This window comes from Drosophila obscura, unplaced genomic scaffold (assembly GCF_018151105.1).
Source record: "Drosophila obscura isolate BZ-5 IFL unplaced genomic scaffold, ASM1815110v1 contig_186, whole genome shotgun sequence".
NCBI classification, from domain to species: Eukaryota; Metazoa; Arthropoda; class Insecta; order Diptera; family Drosophilidae; genus Drosophila; species Drosophila obscura.
The window spans coordinates 11,640,339-11,660,456 of NW_024542774.1; the positions used below are offsets into that span (position 1 = coordinate 11,640,339).

The following is a 20,118-nucleotide window of genomic DNA, read 5'->3' on the forward strand; positions in this document are numbered from 1 at the left end:
GATTTTATTTTCATTTAAGGAAAGACTCCCCTTTCCACTCGCAAGAAACTTTACGACTTTCTATTGGGTGGTGGGGGAGGGGTTTGGGGCTGACGCCTCGTCGCTGCTTGACGGCTGCTTTCGCTATAAAAAGCGCATAAAAAACTGTTGAGCATTCTGTGAGGTTTACGGCCGTGCCAAGTGGGCAACGCAACCCAATTTATGATGGTAAAAAGAGGAGAATTTTACGAGGCAAACTCCACCCCAATCCGAATCACCCACTCCCCCCACTCGCGCAACAAAAACGGAGATATTGAAACGATTGCCCTATAAAATGGGGGCTCTATGAGAGCTATAAAATATTTATTCTACTAAAAAATAACTGTACATGGATATATATACACAGAGACATACACGCATAAATATATATATATACTATATAAATATAAATACAAATAGGATTTATAGGGGATTTTCTTCAATTTTTCAGTTTTTGTTTTTTTTTTGTTTTTTTTTTTTGATTTTGGTTTTTTTTACACTCAACAATAAAATGGAGTAACATTTGACGGGGGAAGGGGGGTTTGGTGGGTATGGTGGTTATGGGGACGAGATCATTGAAAGAAGGAGCAAAGGGAGGCGTGGCGCTCAGACAATGTCATCGACCACCTGCGACTCCTGTTCGAGGATGGTGCTCTCCCGCAGCTTGTTGCTCTTCGGATTCTTGCTGGAGTTGTTGGCCTCCGTCAGACAGGGCTCATGCTCGTGTCCGTCGCAGGTGGGCGCATGGGTGGCATCCTCCAGCTGCACCTTGCCCAGGTGGCGGCGGTAGCGGTACCAGACCTTCAGGCCCAGCACCAGCACAAAGTAGAGGAAGGCCAGGCAAATGATCACAATGATGATGCGGGTGACAATTGAATTGGACGTCGATTTGGCCGACTTGACCACCAGCAGGACCTCTGCGCGCTTCAGGCCGGCACTGCTGCCGATGGTGCAGCCATAGCGTCCCTCATCCTCGGCCTTGACATTCCGTATCTCCAGGGTGCCATTCTCCAGCAGAGTGAAGCGATCTCCGTCCGTGTTGTTGTCATTGAGATAGGCCAGGTCCTTGTCCCACTGAATCGTCGGCTTGGGCTCCCCAATCGCCTGGCAGTGCATCGCCACAGTGCCCTGCTCCGTGGTCTCGATGGGTCCCTCCGGCGGCACACTGAACTTGGGTGCCACCACCACACCAATGGACACTGTGGCACTGAGCTGGCCCTGGCTGTTCGAGGCAAAGCAGGTGTACTGTCCGCGCTGGTCATTGCTGACCTGGCTGAAGGTCAGCGTGCCATTCAGATCGGTCACGTTCGCGGGTAGCGGCAATTGGGTTTCCTGTAACGATGGGTTTCCCATAAGTAATCTGTGGGCCGAATGGGCCGAAAGACACCCGGACGTCCCGGTCTTACCCTCATCCATTTGACTTGCGGCGGCGGCGTTCCCTGAGCCTTGCAGTGCACCTTGCTCAGCGAGCCGAGCTCCAGATTCTTCGAGGTGGGCTGCGGCACGAACTTCAGCTGCTCGATGACCTCCAGGATGCCGCTGCTGGAGCTGGCCGCCATCTCACCCTCGACCAGCAACTGGCACTGGTACTTGCCCGCGTCGCTGGCCAGAACGCTGGCAAACTGCAGAGCTCCGCTCTCCTTGTTCAGCGTGAGTCTCGCATCCTCACGCAGCATGCTCTCCAGCTGGGGCTCGCTGGTGGTGCTGCTTGCCTGGCCCAGCTCCGCCTGGCGCAGGGTCTTGTTGTCCTTGCGCCAGCGCAGGATGACGCTGCTGCTCTGGCGATACCCCACGGGCAGCTGATAATTGCAGGGCATCTGCAGGCCGCTCTGCTCCTTGACGGTCAGCGCGGCTGGGGGACCCTTTGTGATGCTCACATCGCCCAAAGACACCGGGGAGGCTGTGTGGGGAAGATGATGATGACGATGAGGATGAGGATGATGCTCGGATGAGTCAGCGCTGGCATTGTGTGTGAACTCACCGCAACAACAACAGAAGATCAGGTTCAGAGCCAGGCCGCAGCTCAACAATCGTCTTCCGTTCATCTCCATCTCCATTTCGCGAGGGTCTGAATTTCTTTGGGGCTTGGCTTAGTTGTTGTTTTCTTCGTCTTTTTGTTCTCTCGCACAAAACCGGTGTGCGTGCTCTTCGCCCGATTTTTAAAAGTAATTCCGAATTTTGGGTTTAGTTAACCTTCGTTTCGTCTTTCCTTTCCGTTCAACTCAGACACAGAAACAGAAACAGATACACTTCACTTTATTTCACTTCACACTGGACACGAGTGCTGGCTGGCTGGCATTTGGTTTATGGTTATTTTTATGTTACGCACACGCGTCACGCTTAATTATCCTGCCGCAGACGCAGAGAGCCCCGGGATCTCGTTCGCGTTTCGCTGCTCTGTTTCGTTCGGGAGCAGACGACCGACCGACCTCTTGGTTCGACTTTGAAAATGAAAATGACGCGGCATCGGGCTAATTTTCAGCTGGAAGCGGATGGCGACAGGCATCGGAAGGTTTGCGCATGCGCACTCAGACTGCACCCAGTGTTTCCCACTATTCTCTGGGCGGCGAATGCAACCCTGCTTGTTGGTACTGGTACTACACTTTCTACTCCCAAATGCAAAGAGCAGCAAATCGGAGCAGAGCGATACAATTTATTTCCCCAAGTTAAATCAACATTTAAAGATATAATCACTTTAAGACTCTTGTTAACAATTTATGTATAAGTATAAGTAACTATTCGAATATTCTACTTAACGTTATGTGTATATATCATTGCAATCTCATTAATTAATCGAGCTACTTTCGTTGAGAATCTCCTGTTTATTGTCCAGAAGGGGGCGGCAGAGGGATACAGTCTAAAATTGAGGTATATTGGAGACGCGGCTATAGGGCGTCTGTCGTTTGGCCACACGGAAGGGACAGCGGGTCATCATTTTGTAGACAATCGATCCACAGACCACAAACAGGCCCCAGAAGACGTAAGTGAAGAGCAGAATAAAACGATTCGGCTGCCACAGAACCGTGTAGCTGAGATTGTAGTTCTCTAAAAGGGAATATAATTATTAGCTCCAGCTTAGAACAACAGACCTGTCCGGCTGTGTACTCACCCAGCACAGCATAGCCCATGCCAATCTTGGACTTTCCCATGCGATACGAGGAGGTGGGCACCATAATCTCCAAATAGCTGTGCTCCTGCTCCTTCAGCGCCTTCAGGTCAAAATGCCGCACTGCATTCTCATAGAAGTTGATCACCTTTGTGGAGGGGTAAATGAATATCCTGGACTCGTGCCAATGGCCCGAGAATATGATATGTGGATCCAAGTCGCTGATGACGGCCCGCAGCAGCGGTCCTCCGCCAATGAGCAGTGGTGCGTGCGAGACCCCAATGCGGAGCCGATCGGCATTGTTGTCCCTGTCGGGATTTGTAAAGTCCAAAAGCATGCGATTGATCTTAAAGAAGCGGATACGATGGTCATAGTCGAAGAGGTCCTCGCTCATGAACTCGTTCTCGAAGCGTCGCTGGTTCGAATTGGATATGTAGTCGCCATTCTCGCCGCCAATGTCATTATCCCCCGGCACATGTACCCTCTGAAAATAGGCAGAGATCATTCGGAACTTTAAGGTATTGCCAGCGGAACACACTCGGAGGGCATTTTGTTCATACTTTACGGAATTTCTTGCTCTGATAGATGCGTCGAAAACGCTTTACATATTGCTTATACTCCTGCGCCGTGGCAATGTTGCCCTCGTCCAGCAAATCGCCCAGGAAGACGATGATGTGCGGCTGGGTAAAGGACACGGCGCGCTCAAATGTCTTTTGCAGATATCTATCCGAGTCGTAGCGAGCCAGCGGGCTGTGGGACGAGCGATCGTAGGAGGTGCCCAAGATCTGGGGGTCAGAGATGAGCAGCAGCCGTGTGCAATTATCTATGGTAGAAGTTGTGTGTGCGTGTAAATTATGGGAGACCTCCATCAGGAACTGAGCCAAGAAGCTTACCCAGTTTGCAATCGATTTGGTGCCAGCTGGATTGGGCCATGTAGTAGATGAGAAACTCATTGAAGAATATCAAGAGCAGAGTCAGCACTACAAAGCCGCGGCACACTAGTCTGTGGGCGGGGGAAAGGAAATGAAATCATGGCTTTAATAAATAAAAGTAACTCTTCTCATATCATGCGATTCAATGCATACCTATTTACTAAGCGCAAAGAAGCCATAATCCAGCTGAGCTGTGCGCCATTCTACATCGATTCAATTAATACTTTTGGCTTCCTTCTTCTAAATGCGTGGCATTGCGTTTTGCGGCGTGGCGTCTATAATTAAACGTGTTGCGTATGCAATATTTACGTAAGTCTGTTCATAATTATGCGAATGTGGAGCTGGGGCTATCTGGGCGTTCCCTTTTCGACAGCGCCGCGAGCAGCAGTCAACTATTTTGCATCCGATGCCTCGGCATACATTCCACTGCGCTCACTAATTGGATTAGAAACACAGAATATGACAAAAGCTAGTTGGAAAAGCGTAAACTGCATCGCACCTCCACTGGTTGCTATGGCTGTGCGCGCCATTGATTCATTCGAATTTAAATGCACAGAGGAGCGTTACGTTACAGGGACCGGCACCAGCGTATATAAAACAGATAAACACTATTTATGATGTTCTCCTGCCTTGCATGGTCCATAGCCGCTAGTGATGATTCGCAGATCCCCCCTCATTGTTCCATGCGTATCTTTAACTGAAAACAGAGTCCTGATGGAATAATTGAAATTCAGATAAATATCATTAACGTGGGCGCTGCCTGGTCTTACCTTGAGGATTATGCCCTGCACCAGTTGTCCCTGGGCCTGTCGATTGCATAAGCCACAGATCCAGATCTATTAAAATTTGTATTCGCTTCTATCTTTCTATTCAATGGAATTTTTAAATGGAATTCCTAAAATTTTGTTCTCTGAAGTGTTTGTTTTTGTTTTGCAGTCCAGGGAGTGTTGCAAAGATGTTGCGAAAGTTTTGGATTTCCCAGGGCTCATCGGATTTTTCTTAAAACAGGAACTGGTGTGTAAAATAGGATAAGGCACATATAGTAGAGCTATTGCAAATAAATATTTACGTGATGGACGTTGCATTTTTATGCAATTTTAAAACAAAATTAGCGCAGAAATTTTTTTGTTGATTCCCGCCAGTACTAGTATCGAAGTATCGAGTATCGTTTCGTGTATGTTTGACCAAGAAGGGTCACACTGGAAATGGCGTGCCACTCCGCATAAATGCACTACAAAAGTTTTTCTTTTTTAACCCTCGGTATATTTTGAAAATAACATGATATATTTGGGTATATATCTATGGGTCAGGCGGTATATTTTATTGATAAATCTTGTGGGTATATCTGTCCTTCCTTTTGAAAAAAAAATATTCAATACTATCGTAATAGTATCGGGCTCAAATAATTATTAAAAAACCATTGAAACCTTTTAGGAACTTGTCCATTGTAAAAATTAGATGCCTCCTGACGATTTGCTTACAGATTTGTCTTCGTATTTTATAGCAGCCAATCCAAACATATCAAAAGCGCAACAACTGTAGCTCGATACTATCATGATAATCGCAAAACCGTCGATAGTAGCGGATAGCAGCAAAACATCGATACTATCGATAGTGCCCTCGATGGCGTGCCACTCCGCATAAATGCGCTGCAAAAGTTTTTCTTTTTTAACAACATACGCGCCGCAAATAGAAAAAAACGAGACGAGACGGCACGGTGGAACATGTGTAAATAAACGTCCATTCCAAAGTGCTTGTAGTTTGCAGTGATTTCGTTCATCGGTCCGAAGCGGCCCGAAAATTGGCAAGGAATTGTACCGCCTCCGCCTGCCTGCCGTTGTAAAGAAAAGTAAGATTGCACATCACAAATTTTCCTCTCGGCCATGTTGCCCATACGACGGTTGGCGCTGGGTGCATTGTGAAAACTCACAGTGAACATGCAATTTAAATGTTTTTGGTTTGTCGAAACGGGGAAAACACTGCCAAACGTGCGAGTGTGAGTGGAGTACGTGTACGTGAGAGCGTGTGCGTGTGTGCGGATGGCAATGCCACCCTCCCCTCCGATTTGGCACTGCTATTTCTACATTGAGTTGAGGGTCGCTAAAATTGTTGTTGGGAAATGTGGTCTTGATGTGGAAATTCTCCTACATAAGAGTACACGCTTCTTGTTTTTAGATCAGCGCCTGCCGCGTTCCGTCCCCTCCGGCTTCAGTAGGTGAGGATGACGGATATTGTTTATCCCAATGGCTGTCGGCCATTGGTGGAAGATCTGGGCACAGACGAGCTCATACGCCGCCTTAAGGTGAGTTTAACTAGAGTAGTTAAACCCTATTAACCACAAATGAAAATCACATTATTCTCGACGACAGACTCTCGCCAATGTCCTGCAGACCATGGACCAGGATGACAATCTCTACCAGCAGTATATACCCTTGGCGCTCCACCTGCTGGACGACTTCTTTATGCAGCATCCATCCCGCGATGTCCAACTGCTGATAGCGTGCTGCATAGCGGATGTATTGCGCGTATATGCCCCTGAGGCCCCCTACAAAGAGCAAGAGCAAATCAAAAGCATTTTCAAGTTTTTTATCAAACAACTGCACGGCCTAAAGGATCCCCGCGATCCGTCCTTCAAGCGTTACTTTTATCTCTTGGAGAACTTGGCCTTTGTCAAGTCTTTCAACATGTGCTTCGAGCTAGAGGACTGCCAGGAAATCTTCCAGGATCTGTTCAGTACCATTTTTAAGATTGTGAAGTGAGTCCACAATTTGGGTTTTAGCCAAGCAATTAATTTGACTAAAATTCCCTTGCAGTGATCAGCACAGTGCCAAGGTAACAAACTTTTTCCTGGACGTGCTGAGTCCCCTGATAACCGAGGCTGACAATTTGTCCGTGGAACTGCTGGACCTTATACTGATCAACATAGTGGAACCAAGTAAATCAAGCAACAGATGTGCAGGCCAGCTGACCGAGCAACTGCTCACCAAGACCGGTGACGCCTTAGAGTCCACAATCAAAATGGTATGAAAATGGCATTGATGTTTCATATGGTGTTCCAACTGAACGGCTCGCTTTCTCCCTGCCCTTTCCTAGTTCTTTAACCGTGCTTTAGTCATGGATAAGCCAAACAACAAACTGTCTATTACAAACAAGATCTATGATATCATCTATGAGCTTAATCGCATCAATCCCGATCTTCTGTACTCCGTGCTGCCCCAATTGGAGAACAAGCTACTGTCCACTGATGATGCAGAAAGGCTGAGTAAGTGATGCCATGATGCACCCTTAATATTGACCCTTAATAACACTATTTTTGACCCAACAGAAGCCACCACTTTGCTGTCGCGCATGTTCTCCGAGAAGGACTCGCAGCTGTCGCAGAAATATCCAAACCTGTTACGCACCTTCTTGGGCCGCTTCTGCGATATCTCGGAGGCAGTGCGTGTCAAGTGCGTGCAATCGTCCATGCATTTTCTTCTCAATCATCCACACCTGGAACCTGATATAACTGAAAAGCTGCGCCTGCGTAATCACGATTTGGACGAAAATGTGCGCCACGAAGTGGTCATGGCCATTGTGGCGACGGCCAAGCGGGAGTTCAACGTAGTGCTGGAGGCGCCCGATCTGCTCGAGATTGTGCGCGAGCGGACGCTGGACAAGAAGTACAAGATTCGACGGGACGCCATGAATGGCCTGGCCTACATCTACAAGCGGGCCATCTGCGAACCAAATGACTTGAGTGCTGAGCTCAAGCAGAGAGTTGACTGGGTGAAGAATAAGGTCCTGCACGGCTACTACAAGGTGGGTCTGGAGGATCGCCTGCTGGTGGAACGTTTGCTCATCACCTCGCTGGTGCCGTACAAACTGGCGCCCGAGGATCGTATGAAGAAGCTGTACCATCTGCTGGGCGATCTGGATGCGAATGCCACCAAGGCCTTCGTTGAACTGCAAAAGAATCAAATGAAGACACGCAACACGGTTAGCGATTGGATAAAACTGCATCACTCCAAGGAGTTTACTCCACGTGTGATCAGTCAGCTGGCTCTTAAACAGGCCACCATTGCCAAGTAAGTGAAGGAATTCAACAAATTATTAACTGATGACTAATTGGGCGTGTGTGTGTCGCTTTTAGATTGCTTCCTGATCCCTTGAAGGCTGCCGAATATCTTACACAATTCAGCAACCATCTACGCAAGGATGCCCAGCTGCTGCGCTGCATCAACATTGTCCTGAAGCGGGATGTCAGCTGTCGTGAGTGTGCCGACACCATGGGCACTCTCCTCAAAAAGCTGGGCGCCCACATCCAATCAAATCTGTACTACAATACGGTCAAGATGCTGATTGAGCGCGTGGCCTCCGTGATGGTGGATAAGGAGTCCATTGGTGTGCTGATAGGGTAAGCCAAAGTGAAGATTGCGCCTTTGATAGTACCCCTAATCATACCCTATTCTCTGGCAGCCTGATCGATCAATGCATTCAAGGTGGTTCTATATGCGAAGAGATTGGCATATCGCCCGAAGAGGCTGGCGAGCGCGGACTTAAGCTTCTAAGTGTAAGCTAACATATAAAGCCATACATCATTCACAGATGTAACCTCTTGATTCCTTTTCAGATGCTCTCCTATGTCTTCTCGGCGCACTTTTTCACCGATACCTCGTTGCGTCATTTGATCGCCTTGCTCAGCTATGAGCATGATTATGTGGCGCCACTGGTGCTGAAGACCCTGACGCATTTGGGACGCTATCAACCTCTGATTGACGCCACACCGGCGATTCTCAATGAATTGGCTCCAATCTGCCGAGACTTTGCCTTAATTGGAACACCCAAGCAGGCCAAGCATGCGGTACGCTGTATTTTCGTCAACAGTCAGTCGTCGGCGCCCACCGACGGAGCTGGGGGTGGAGGCAGTGCATCGACCACAACACAGACGGTGCATCCCATTTTCAACGAGATCATTGAGGCGTTGCGTCTGAAACTGACACCAAATTGTGAGCATCAGCGCACGAAAATAGTGGCCCTGGGCCACATTGCCTACAACATGCCTCAGGCATTCCTCACACCCATCAAGAACATGATTGCCCGCCGCATTGTCAAGGAGCTGCTCATTCAGGAGGTGCCAGTGCAGCGGGACTACGATCTGCCCGAGGATAATGATTGGTGTACCGAAGAAGATCTCCCACCAGACACGCTGTGCAAGCTGGATGCCCTCAAGGCCATGGCCCGTTGGCTGCTCGGCCTACGCACGGATGAGCACGCTGCCCAAAAGACATTCCGCATGTTGGCCGCCTTTGTCAATCAGCGTGGCGATCTCCTGGCCCAGAACCGTCTGTGTGGAGCTGAGAAGTCCTGGCTACGTCTGGGTGCTGCTTGTGCGATGCTCAAGGTTTGTGAACAGAAGGGCGTCGGCGATCAGTACAGTGCCGAGCAGTATTTGCAGCTCTCTCAACTTATGGTGAGTGTTCCTTCGTATGATCAAAGAACTATTGCTGTCAACTCTTTGTCGCTTAGACTGATCCGGTGCCACAGGTGCGGGAAATCTTTGCACGCAAGCTGCACAAAGGCCTGGGCAGGAGCCTGCCAAGGAATTGCCTACCCTTGGACTTTATGGGCTTGTACGTGCTTGCTGGCCTGGAAACTGACAGAAAGTGAGAGACCTTTGAATGCTAGTTTCTCCAGATTCCTTAATATTCAATTCCATTTTGCAACAGATTGCAAGACCTGGTGCGTCATTATGTGGACACGGATGTGAACAAACGTCGGGAATATCTCAAGACTGTTGCCATGACCTGTAAGTGTGTGTGTTCATATAAATGGTTTTAAATGTTTTAAATTTAAATGGTTTCTAATTGCATCCGATGCAACCATTTCCATTTAATAGCTCCCGACAGCTCAACGGAATCACAATCGCTGCACATTCTACCTGACTACATGCTGGCTTTTGCCATTCCCGTGCTGGTCCACGATCCTAGCTATACGAATCACGAGGACTATGTTCAACTGCGCAAAATGGAGAAATGTCTGCGTTTTATACTGGAACCGCTGATGGCCAAGCGTGAATCGTTTGTCTATGGTTTCTACAAGCAACTGCTCCAGCTGATAAAGCATCGCGAGTTCAGTCAAGGCTCAGACAAGCGCGATAACTATGTAAGCAAAAACTCCCAAAAAAGATTCTTGGGTTCCGTTCCTCTTTTATAGCCAAAATCAACGTTCATTTTCAAAAATTCCAGAAAATGTGGGCACTCTGCGATCTCGCCATGTACATAATCGACTCGAAGATGGGTCACATCAGTGAAAGCAACTCGAACACATTCTCCATGCCACTGGCGCTGCCAGAAATGTATTATAAGCAGCCTGCCGCTGCAAACTTCCAGAACAACGAGGTCTATATACCGCTGGACGTGTATACGTTGGGCGCCAAAGTGAATAAAGCCACCACGACAGCAATGGCAACGTCTCGAGCGGTTGCTGCACCGAAAAGGCCAGCGGAGCCGTCCCTCTCAGACGATGAGGATCCACAGGTGAGAGAAAGAAAGCTTGTGGATTACGAAATATTAACTGGAATGAAATTTTTCGTTTCCCAGGAGAACAATCTTTTTGATAACATCCGAGCAGCAGACACAACGGAGCCTACGGCCAAGCGAACGCGCGGAGGAGCCGGCGCAGCCAAATCGTAGAGAACGGAGAAAAGAACAAGCGCGTACTTGTTAGTTTAGTTACTGTTAGACTAGGCGCCTAAGTTAACTAAATATGTAAGACTAAACGTAACGTAGGATGGGAACTACGATAGTTGTTAAACCGACACTACCTACAAACACAACACCAACCAAGAACACACGCACTCAAACCAAACCCCAAAACATACTGAGAATGGACTCTCCCTCCCCTCACCACACCTCTCCTCTCCGCCCTCATATATGATTATGTTTCGAACCCGCTCCGCTGCTGTAAAATATTATCAAGTTGTGGACGAGACCAGACCAGACCAATGCAAAACCCAAAATTTTACAATTATGTGTCGTCTATTCTGTTAACGTTATCTATAACTGTTTATGCTATTTAATTATTTAACATTTTAAAACTGTTCCGTGTTTTGTATTGCAAATCATTTTGGTTTCATTTAACCTTTAGTCGTAGGCCCCCTATCGAATAAAAGACGAAGAGTGAAGATTGAAAATTAGAGTAGAGTGCGAAAGTAAAGTAATGAAAACGTAAAAAAGAGCCTTATTAAGAAATTAAAATTAACTTTTCTATGATCGCAGTTAAAATTTAGTTATAAACACATACAGTTTCATAACTTTATCAGGCGAGAATGCATTAAAAATGCATAAAACAATAAATAAGACGAATATGTTGTAAGGATATTGAAAGCATAACAAAGATACGAAACAAATCATTTAACTTAAAGAATGTAAATTTATCTATTAACTGTTTTTCAAAGAAATTAAACATACGAATTAAATATTATTTAAATAAGAAATTGCACAAATCATTTTTGGTATAGGGCCTGCCATTTGTTTTCCTCCCGATTGCATTTCAATTGGCCCGCCATCTGATGACACTTACCAACACTGCCACTGGCAATGCGTATTGGAAAAACGCCAAACACTTACGGTTCATTGCGTTTTTTGTGGACCCTTTTTGTTTAAGCCTCATTTTATACAAAATTCAATAAAAAGGAGTCCTCAAAGTTAGAATCTTGTAGAAAATTGATTAAGTTATCGAAGCAAATTGTAAGTTAAGTGCTAAGAGTCCTAGCTAGCTCGTAATATTCAACGGAACATCAAAATCGAGGAATATGATTTCCGATCATGAACAGAGACGCTTAACCCATTGTCGACCAGGCACAAAAAATACTGCGGACAAATTTTCCGCAGTGGGTTTTCTTCTTCTTCCTTTTTGACGAGTTTTTTTTATCTTCTTCTTCCTGTTTGTCGACTTTTTTTTGGCCCATATGTTATGTTTTCGAACTTATGTTATGTTAAGTTTTCGAACTTATGTTATGGCGTGCTATCGGCATATTTTGAAAAACACTCGACAAAACAAATCAAGTGAACTATTTTTTTCCATATATATACATTTGAAAATGACCGCCAAACTCCTGACATTTTTCGCTCTCAGGCAGTGGTGGTTTTTCAAAATTTTCTCTCTTTTTTGTGGTGAAGAGAGCGCTTTCGTGGTGACTTTTTGTGATGTGAGAAACATGTATCTTACGGGAACGACGTCACATTCGTTTTATCTTGATTTTGTTTTAACCTTAATATGTAAATAATCCAATAAAAAGGACTTCTGAAGACTTCCCAATCCTGAACAAAATTTATGTATCTATCGGATAAAATTATTTGTTTAGGTCTGAGACTCCCAGCTAGCTAGTAATATTAAACGGAATATCAAAATAGACGATTTTCATATCACAAAATATCATGGTATGGCAGCCCGCAGCAACTACGAATTGCACGAGCCTGGCAACGCCACAAAACGACGTCACATTCGTTTTATGTTGTTTTTGTGTGAACCTTAATATGTAAATAATATAATCCAATAAAAAGGACTTCTGAAAACTTGCCAATCTTGTAGAAAATTGATTAAGGGTGTGTTGTTTGGTTCTTGCTGTTATATTTTTTCTGTTGTGTTTGTAAATCAATTGCATGAAAAAGTATTGTGCAAGCAGCCCCCCGACACGTACCTATACATACATAGTGTCGAACCTGTCCCGGTAAACAAAAAGCAAAATGAAAACAAACGTCGCCGCTGCTGGCTGCGCCATCATTCGAAAAACCAACGCGCAACAGAGCACTCGAATATTCACATCCACCCCAAAAAATAGTCATCAGCGCACGGAAACATCGCCACTTTTCCATAACTGTGTAGGTGCAGCTAACAAGGGCGGCGGCGTGGGCGTGACACTGGCAACCTTCGACCCGCGGCTCAAGAAGGCGGCCCTACTTCTGGGCATACTCATCATTGGATACAAGACCGTCATTCTAAGCAGTAAGTGTGCCAAGTAGAAGGAGTAGCAGGAGGGGGAGGAGTGTTCTCAAGGCTGCAATTGTCAGTGACGTCGTTGCCTTAGCTTATTTGTTTGTGTTTGTCGTATAAATAGCCAGCAAATGTGTGTGTTGTGTGCCGTGATCTCATAGCCATTTTCATTCCGTTTGCTTTGGCCTCCGATACCCTCCCCCTTGCAATACTCCTCTAAGCATCTAAATAAAGACCGCAAATTGTGTGTTGCGCATTTTGCCTTTTGGCCGTGGATTCTCATTTGCATAAGTCAGTCAGCCAGCCAGTCGGAGTGATTAGTTTTCTTAATTGTTTGCCTTCTATGGCCTTTGTTGTTGGCTTACTTTGATGGGTGGTGACTCGTAACGGTGTTTTGAACTCAGGTCGTCACGCGACACACACACATGCATACAAACATATTCCTGGCCATCTCCCGTTACGTAGAAACCACAGCAAATATCGCCTCAGAATCCGCTAACAACTCTTTTTTTCTTCTCTGTGGAAACTTTAACTTGAATTGCCGTGTATGTTATTCTTAGACGCGTTTATCGTGCCGCTGATAACACCGAAATCAATAAACTAACACTTTGAACGTATTTCAGTGCCGTACATCAACGCAGACAGCGTTCAACAGTTGACCGGCTATGTGCAGGGTCAATGGAGCGAGGCCTTGGGATGGACTGAGAGGCACCAACTGGTCTCCAAGCTGAGCCCACTGTTGTGTGGCCTCATCGTGGCCACATTCGCCTACGGAATGGTCTACTTGGACAGCGCAGTGCCAGGCGTGACGCCGCCCTCTCCCTTCTCGCCCCGTTCAAAACAACGGTAAGCTCAATTTGGGATTCACGACCTTTTGAGGGGTAATTACATTGACATTGCTTGTCTTTACATTGAAGGTTCCGTCAGCAGAAGAGTGCGTCGCTGCACTTGGGCTATCTGTGCGCTCTGTTCTCTGGATTGCTGGTGACGATCTTTATGCACTTTGATCTTTATGATTAACATCAGCGCAAAGCCCTCGTCCTTCCATTTAGAAAATCAATTTCAACAGTATTAGATTTAACTTTATTTCTTTTGTATTTCCTGTGGAATCTGTAATTTTATTTATTTTATATGTACGTATCTGAAGTGTAAATGTGTAAGGCTCCTCGAGAACCAAGTCGAAGGAAGTTAATAAGCTAATTTAATGGGAAACATTGCGGCATTTTGGAGCCAACTTAGTTCCTAGATAAATTAATACTAGTATTAATACCATTTGCATAGTACAAAATGTAAATATCCAGTAAAGACCTTAGACCAGGCCGTACAGGTAATGTTTTAAATTGTAGAACTGCTCGCTGGTCTAAATGTCGTAGGGAAAAGCCCCCATACATAGTATTAACACTACTAATAAACATTATTTTGCACTAAAATATATGTAGTAAAAATCTCTATGCGGATAAATTGTTGTCAGTCAATATACTGTGTGATCTTGTCAATATACAGAATCACAATCGAATTGGGATGATTGTTGCGGAACGTTGGAATCAGCTAATCCTGCCGCTGTGGGGGAATTGGATTTGTTCGCTATTTTTTTTACCAGTACTCAAAAAGTGTTAAGGGGTGTATTGTATTTGTGGTAAAAGTGGATGTGTGCAACGCAGAGAAGGAAACGTTTCCGACCCCATAAAGTATATATATTCTTGATCAGCATTATTAGCCGAGTCGATAGAGCCATGTCTGTCTGTCTGTCCGTCCGTCTTGTTTGTCCCCTGGATCTCAGAGACTATAAGAGCTAGAGCAACCAAATGTTTTCAGACTCATGTGGTATCACACTGCTACAAATTTCGCCCGACCCCTTCCGCCACCACAAAAGACAAAAATCTGTGGCAGGCACAATTTTAAAAATACGATAAAACTAAAAACACAGTATCGTATAGAATGACCATGTCTACAAGATTGTCGAATCTGAAACAGATCGGTACATAATTATAGCCAGAATGAAGATATTTCAGTTGCTTCCCCCACCTCCTCCAGCAAGAGACTAGGCTACTCATTCTCTTTATCGCTCGCACACTCCACCGCGTTCAGTGCGCGAGCAATCCCTAGCGGAGGAGATGTAGCATCTAAATGGTACATGTATAATCTACATGTTAGATGTAGAATATACATTGTAGATGTAGATAACAGATGTAGCAAACAAATTTAATATGCACAATTTTTTTTTTTAATTCTATAAAATCATAAGCTTAAAAATGTATATGTATGTATGCGTCCCCAGAAGCGACTTAAACGTTCCATCTCGTTTCGATCTAATTTCTCTCATTTTCTGCCTCCACTTTCCACCGCTCTAATGGCAGAAAACCGTTAAATTCAAAACTGTGATACCAGGGGTGTTCCCCTGCTGAAATCAGCAGAAGGTCGCTGGTTTTTTTAATTTCTCGTTTTTTCTTGTTTCTCTTTGTATTTCGCTGCTCTCTTTTTTCGATCTAAATTCTCTCATTTTGTGCCTCCACTTTCCACCGCTCAAATGGCAGAAAACCGTTAAATTCAAATCTGAGATACCAGGCGAACAGAAATCAGCAGAAGGTCGCTGGTTTTTTAATTTCTCGTTTTTTCTTGTTTCTCTCTTTGTTCGATCTAATTTCTCTCATTTTCTGCCTCCACTTTCCACCGCTCAAATGGCAGAAAACCGTTAAATTCAAATCTGGGATACCAGGCGAACAGAAATCAGCAGAAGGTCGCTGGTTTTTTTAATTTCTCGTTTTTTCTTGTTTCTCTTTGTTCATTTTAATCTTTCTCATTTTCTGCCTCCACTTTCCACCGCTCAAATGGCAGAAAACCGTTAAATTGAAATCTGGGATACCAGGCGAACAGAAATCAGCAGAAGGTCGCTGGTTTTTTTAATTTCTCGTTTTTTCTTGTTTCTCTCTTTGTTCGATCTAATTTCTCTCATTTTCTGCCTCCACTTTCCACCGCTCAAATGGCAGAAAACCGTTAAATTCAAATCTGGGATACCAGGCGAACAGAAATCAGCAGCAGGTCGCTGGTTTCTTTAATTCCTCGTTTTTTCTTGTTTCTCTTTGTATTTGGTTGCTCTCTTTTCTCGATCTAATTTCTCTCATTTTGTGCCTCCACTTTCCACCGCTCAAATGGCAGAAAACCGTTAAATTCGAAACTGAGATACCAGGCGAACAGAAATCAGCAGAAGGTCGCTGGTTTTTTTTAATTTCTCGTTTTTTCTTGTTTCTCTTTGTATTTCGCTGCGCTCTTTTTTCGATCTAATTTCTCTCATTTTCTGCCTCCACTTTCCACCGCTCAAATGGCAGAAAACCGTTAAATTCGAAACTGAGATACCAGGCGAACAGAAATCAGCAGAAGGTCGAAGTTTTTTTTAATTTCTCGTTTTTTCTTGTTTCTCTTTGTATTTGGTTGCTCTCTTTTTTCGTTCTAATTTCTCTCATTTTGTGCCTCCACTTTCCACCGCTCAAATGGCAGAAAACCGGTAAATTCGAAACTGAGAGACCAGGCGAACAGAAATCAGCAGAAGGTCGATGTTTTTTTTAATTTCTCGTTTTTTCTTGTTTCTCTTTGTATTTGGTTGCTCTTTTTTCTAGATCTAATTTCTCCCATTTTGTGCCTCCACTTTCCACCGCTGAAATGGCAGAAAACCGGTAAATTCGAAACTGAGAGACCAGGCGAACAGAAATCAGCAGAAGGTCGCTGTTTTTTTTTTTTAATTTCTCGTTTTTTCTTGTTTCTCTTTGTATTTGGTTGCTCTCTTTTCTCGATCTAATTTCTCTCATTTTGTGCCTCCACTTTCCACCGCTCAAATGGCAGAAAACCGTTAAATTCGAAACTGAGAGACCAGGCGAACAGAAATCAGCAGAAGGTCGATGTTTTTTTTAATTTCTCGTTTTTTCTTGTTTCTCTTTGTATTTGGTTGCTCTTTTTTCTAGATCTAATTTCTCCCATTTTGTGCCTCCACTTTCCACCGCTGAAATGGCAGAAAACCGTTATATTCAAATCTGGGATACCAGGCGAACAGAAATCAGCAGAAGGTCGCTGGTTTTTTTAATTTCTCGTTTTTTCTTGTTTGTCTTTGTATTTCCCTGCTCTCTTTTTTCGATCTGAATTCTCTCATTTTCTGCCTCCACTTTTCACCGCTCAAATGGCAGAAAACCGTTAAATTCAAATCTGGGATACCAGGCGAACAGAAATCAGCAGCTCGTTTCTTCTTGTTTCTTTTTATTTTCGCTGCGCTCTTTTTTCGATCTTATTTTCTCTCATTTTCTGCCTCCACTTTCCACCGCTCAAATGAAAACCGTTAAATTCAAACGACCAGGCAACAAAATCAGCAGCGGTGTTTTTTCTTGTTTTTGTTTGCCTCCACTTTTTCACCGCTCAAATGGCAGAAAACCGTTAAATTCAAATCTGGGATACCAGGCGAACAGAAATCAGCAGAAGGTCGCTGGTTTTTTTAATTTCTCGTTTTTTCTTGTTTGTCTTTGTATTTCCCTGCTCTCTTTTTTCGATCTAATTTCTCTCATTTTCTGCCTCCACTTTCCACCGCTCAAATGGCAGAAAACCGTTAAATTCGAAACTGGGATACCAGGCGAACAGAAATCAGCAGAAGGTCGCTGGTTTTTTTTAATTTCTCGTTTTTTCTTGTTTCTCTTTGTATTTGGTTGCTCTTTTTCTCGATCTAATTTCTCCCATTTTGTGCCTCCACTTTCCACCGCTCAAATGGCAGAAAACCGTTATATTCAAATCTGGATACCAGGCGAACAGAAATCAGCAGAAGGTCGCTGGTTTTTTTAATTTCTCGTTTTTTCTTGTTTCTCTTTGTATTTGGTTGCTCTCTTTTTCTCGATTTAAATTCTCTCATTTTCTGCCTCCACTTTTCACCGCTCAAATGGCAGAAAACCGTTAAATTCAAATCTGGGGATACCAGGCGAACAGAAATCAGCAGAGGTCGCTGGTTTAATTTCCTTTTCTTGTTTCTCTTTGTATTTGGCTGCTCTCTTTTTTCGATTTAATTTCTCTCATTTTCTGCCTCCACTTTCCACCGCTCAAATGGCAGAAAACCGTTAAATTCGAAACTAAGATACCAGGCGAACAGAAATCAGCAGAAGGTCGCTGGTTTTTTTAATTTCTCGTTTTTTCTTGTTTCTCTTTGTATTTGGTTGCTCTCTTTTTCGATTTAAATTCTCTCATTTTGTGCCTCCACTTTCCACCGCTCAAATGGCAGAAAACCGTTAAATTCGAAACTGAGATACCAGGCGAACAGAAATCAGCAGAAGGTCGCTGTTTTTTTTAATTTCTCGTTTTTCTTGTTTCTCTTTGTATTTGGTTGCTCTCTTTTTCGATCTAATTTCTCTCATTTTGTGCCTCCACTTTCCACCGCTCAAATGGCAGAAAACCATTAAATTCAAAACTGAGATACCAGGCGAACAGAAATCAGCAGAAGGTCGCTGGTTTTTTTAATTTCTCGTTTTTTCTTGTTTCTCTTTGTATTTGGTTGCTCTTTTTCTCGATTTAAATTCTCTCATTTTCTGCCTCCACTTTCCACCGCTCAAATGGCAGAAAACCTTAAATTCAAAACTAGATACCAGGCGAACAGAAATCAGCAGAAGGTCGCTGGTTTTTTTAGTTTCTCGTTTTTTCTTGTTTCTCTTTGTATTTGGTTGTCTCTTTTCTCGATTTAAATTTTTCATTTTCTGCCTCCACTTCCACGCTAAATGGCAGAAAACCGTTAAATTCGAAACTGAGATACCAGGCGAACAGAAATCAGCAGAAGGTCGCTGGTTTTTTTAATTTCTCGTTTTTCTTGTTTCTCTTTATTTTTGGTTGCTCTCTTTTTCGATTTAAATTCTCTCATTTTCTGCCTCCACTTTCCACCGCTCAAATGGCAGAAAACCGTTAAATTCAAAACTGAGATACCAGGCGAACAGAAATCAGCAGAAGGTCGCTGGCTTCTTTAATTCCTCGTTTTTTCTTGTTTCTCTTTGTATTTGGTTGCTCTCTTTTCTCGTTCTAATTTCTCTCATTTTCTGCCTCCACTTTGCAACGCTCAAATGGCAGAAAACCGTTAAATTCGAATCTGAGATACCAGGCGAACAGAAATCAGCAGAAGGTCGCTGGTTTTTTTAATTCCTTCGTTTTTTCTTGTTTCTCTTTGTATTTGGTTGCTCTTTTTTTCTATTTAAATTCTCTCATTTTCTGCCTCCACTTTCCACCGCTCAAATGGCAGAAACCGTTGGGCTCAAATCTGGGATACCAGGCGAACAGAAATCAGCAGAAGGTCGCTGGTTTCTTTAATTCCTCGTTTTTCTTGTTTCTCTTTGTATTTGGTTGCTCTCTTTTCTCGTTCTAATTTCTCTCATTTTCTGCCTCCACTTTCCAACGCTCAAATGGCAGAAAACCGTTAAATTCAAATCTGGGATACCAGGCGAACAGAAATCAGCAGAAGGTCGCTGGCTTCTTTAATTCCTCGTTTTTTCTTGTTTCTCTTTGTATTTGGTTGCTCTCTTTTCTCGTTCTAATTTCTCTCATTTTCTGCCTCCACTTTCCACCGCTTTCAAATGGCAGAAAACCGTTAAATTCAAAATCGAGATACCAGGCGAACAGAAATCAGCAGAAGGTCGCTGTTTTTTAATTCCTCGTTTTTTCTTGTTTCTCTTTATATTTGGTTGCTCTCTTTTCTCGATTTAAATTCTCTCATTTTGTGCCTCCTCTTTCCACCGCTCAAATGGCAGAAAACCGTTAAATTCGAAACTAAGATACCAGGCGAACAGAAATCAGCAGAAGGTCGCTGGTTATTTTACTTCTCCGTTTTTTCTTGTTTCTCTTTGTATTTGGTTGCTCTTTCTTTTCCTCGACTTAATTCTCTCAATTGTGCCTCCACTTTCCAACCGCTCAAATGGACAGAAAACCGTTTAATTCAAAAACTGAGATACCAGGCGAACAGAAATCAGCAGAAGGTCGCTGGTTTTTTTAAATTCTCGTTTTTTCTTGTTTCTCTTTGTATTTGGTTGCTCTTTCTCTTTTTTCTCGATTTAAATTGTCTCATTTTCTGCTCTCCACTTT

At 44.1% G+C, this 20,118-nt stretch overlaps 4 protein-coding genes across 6 annotated transcripts; 2 read left to right on the forward strand and 2 right to left on the reverse strand.

Annotated features, from left to right (window-relative positions):
• Positions 1-418: 418 nt before the first annotated feature.
• On the reverse strand, positions 419-2,468 carry LOC111078525 (tyrosine-protein kinase-like otk). The gene is made up of 3 exons (XM_022373241.2): positions 2,000-2,468; positions 1,425-1,918; positions 419-1,350 (listed from the first exon to the last, which is right to left on the reverse strand). Exons 1-3 carry the CDS (start codon positions 2,073-2,075, stop codon positions 625-627), a joined length of 1,296 nt encoding a protein of 431 aa, XP_022228933.2. The 5' UTR covers positions 2,076-2,468; the 3' UTR covers positions 419-624.
• Positions 2,469-2,700: 232 nt separating this feature from the next.
• LOC111078526 (metallophosphoesterase 1) lies at positions 2,701-5,210 on the reverse strand. 3 transcript variants are annotated; one of them, XM_022373244.2, is made up of 8 exons: positions 5,126-5,210; positions 4,827-5,067; positions 4,556-4,753; positions 4,210-4,491; positions 4,018-4,127; positions 3,685-3,947; positions 3,128-3,635; positions 2,701-3,063 (listed from the first exon to the last, which is right to left on the reverse strand). In XM_022373244.2, exons 4-8 carry the CDS (start codon positions 4,233-4,235, stop codon positions 2,876-2,878), a joined length of 1,095 nt encoding a protein of 364 aa, XP_022228936.1. In that variant the 5' UTR covers positions 4,236-4,491; positions 4,556-4,753; positions 4,827-5,067; positions 5,126-5,210; the 3' UTR covers positions 2,701-2,875. The 3 variants fall into 3 exon arrangements, with proteins under 3 accessions (XP_022228936.1, XP_022228935.1, XP_022228937.1); XM_022373243.2 differs by having other exon boundaries at positions 4,556-4,767; XM_022373245.2 differs by having other exon boundaries at positions 3,128-3,608; positions 4,556-4,767; positions 5,126-5,206.
• A 473-nt stretch (positions 5,211-5,683) lies between these two features.
• On the forward strand, positions 5,684-11,511 carry LOC111078518 (sister chromatid cohesion protein PDS5 homolog B). Its single transcript, XM_022373227.2, has 14 exons — positions 5,684-5,905; positions 6,232-6,358; positions 6,426-6,811; positions 6,870-7,077; positions 7,150-7,318; positions 7,382-8,123; positions 8,189-8,452; positions 8,515-8,608; positions 8,669-9,508; positions 9,565-9,701; positions 9,765-9,844; positions 9,935-10,200; positions 10,284-10,574; positions 10,638-11,511. The coding sequence occupies exons 2-14, from the start codon at positions 6,278-6,280 to the stop codon at positions 10,728-10,730; spliced, it is 3,651 nt and encodes a 1,216-aa protein (XP_022228919.2). The 5' UTR covers positions 5,684-5,905; positions 6,232-6,277; the 3' UTR covers positions 10,731-11,511.
• Positions 11,512-12,575: 1,064 nt separating this feature from the next.
• On the forward strand, positions 12,576-14,462 carry LOC111078516. The gene is made up of 3 exons (XM_022373225.2): positions 12,576-13,044; positions 13,656-13,878; positions 13,950-14,462. Exons 1-3 carry the CDS (start codon positions 12,786-12,788, stop codon positions 14,050-14,052), a joined length of 585 nt encoding a protein of 194 aa, XP_022228917.1. The 5' UTR covers positions 12,576-12,785; the 3' UTR covers positions 14,053-14,462.
• Positions 14,463-20,118: the final 5,656 nt, after the last annotated feature.

Excerpts from the sequence above, each read along its gene's own strand:
- LOC111078526 (XM_022373244.2), bottom strand. The coding sequence starts at position 4,235 with ATGGCTTCTTTGCGCTTAGTAAATAG. Across the intron at positions 4,128-4,209 it reads TCTTTGCGCTTAGTAAATAG|ACTAGTGTGCCGCGGCTTTG; the intron begins GTATGCATTGAA and ends CCCCGCCCACAG. Across the intron at positions 3,948-4,017 it reads CCAAATCGATTGCAAACTGG|ATAATTGCACACGGCTGCTG; the intron begins GTAAGCTTCTTG and ends CTTCTACCATAG.
- LOC111078516 (XM_022373225.2), top strand. The coding sequence starts at position 12,786 with ATGAAAACAAACGTCGCCGCTGCTGGCTGCGCCATCATTCGAAAAACC. Across the intron at positions 13,045-13,655 it reads CAAGACCGTCATTCTAAGCA|TGCCGTACATCAACGCAGAC; the intron begins GTAAGTGTGCCA and ends AACGTATTTCAG. Across the intron at positions 13,879-13,949 it reads TCGCCCCGTTCAAAACAACG|GTTCCGTCAGCAGAAGAGTG; the intron begins GTAAGCTCAATT and ends TTTACATTGAAG.
- LOC111078518 (XM_022373227.2), top strand. The coding sequence starts at position 6,278 with ATGACGGATATTGTTTATCCCAATGGCTGTCGGCCATTGGTGGAAGAT. Across the intron at positions 8,609-8,668 it reads GCGGACTTAAGCTTCTAAGT|ATGCTCTCCTATGTCTTCTC; the intron begins GTAAGCTAACAT and ends ATTCCTTTTCAG. Across the intron at positions 9,845-9,934 it reads CAAGACTGTTGCCATGACCT|CTCCCGACAGCTCAACGGAA; the intron begins GTAAGTGTGTGT and ends TCCATTTAATAG.
- LOC111078525 (XM_022373241.2), bottom strand. The coding sequence starts at position 2,075 with ATGGAGATGGAGATGAACGGAAGACGATTGTTGAGCTGCGGCCTGGCT. Across the intron at positions 1,919-1,999 it reads GATCTTCTGTTGTTGTTGCG|CCTCCCCGGTGTCTTTGGGC; the intron begins GTGAGTTCACAC and ends TTCCCCACACAG. Across the intron at positions 1,351-1,424 it reads CGCAAGTCAAATGGATGAGG|GAAACCCAATTGCCGCTACC; the intron begins GTAAGACCGGGA and ends CCATCGTTACAG.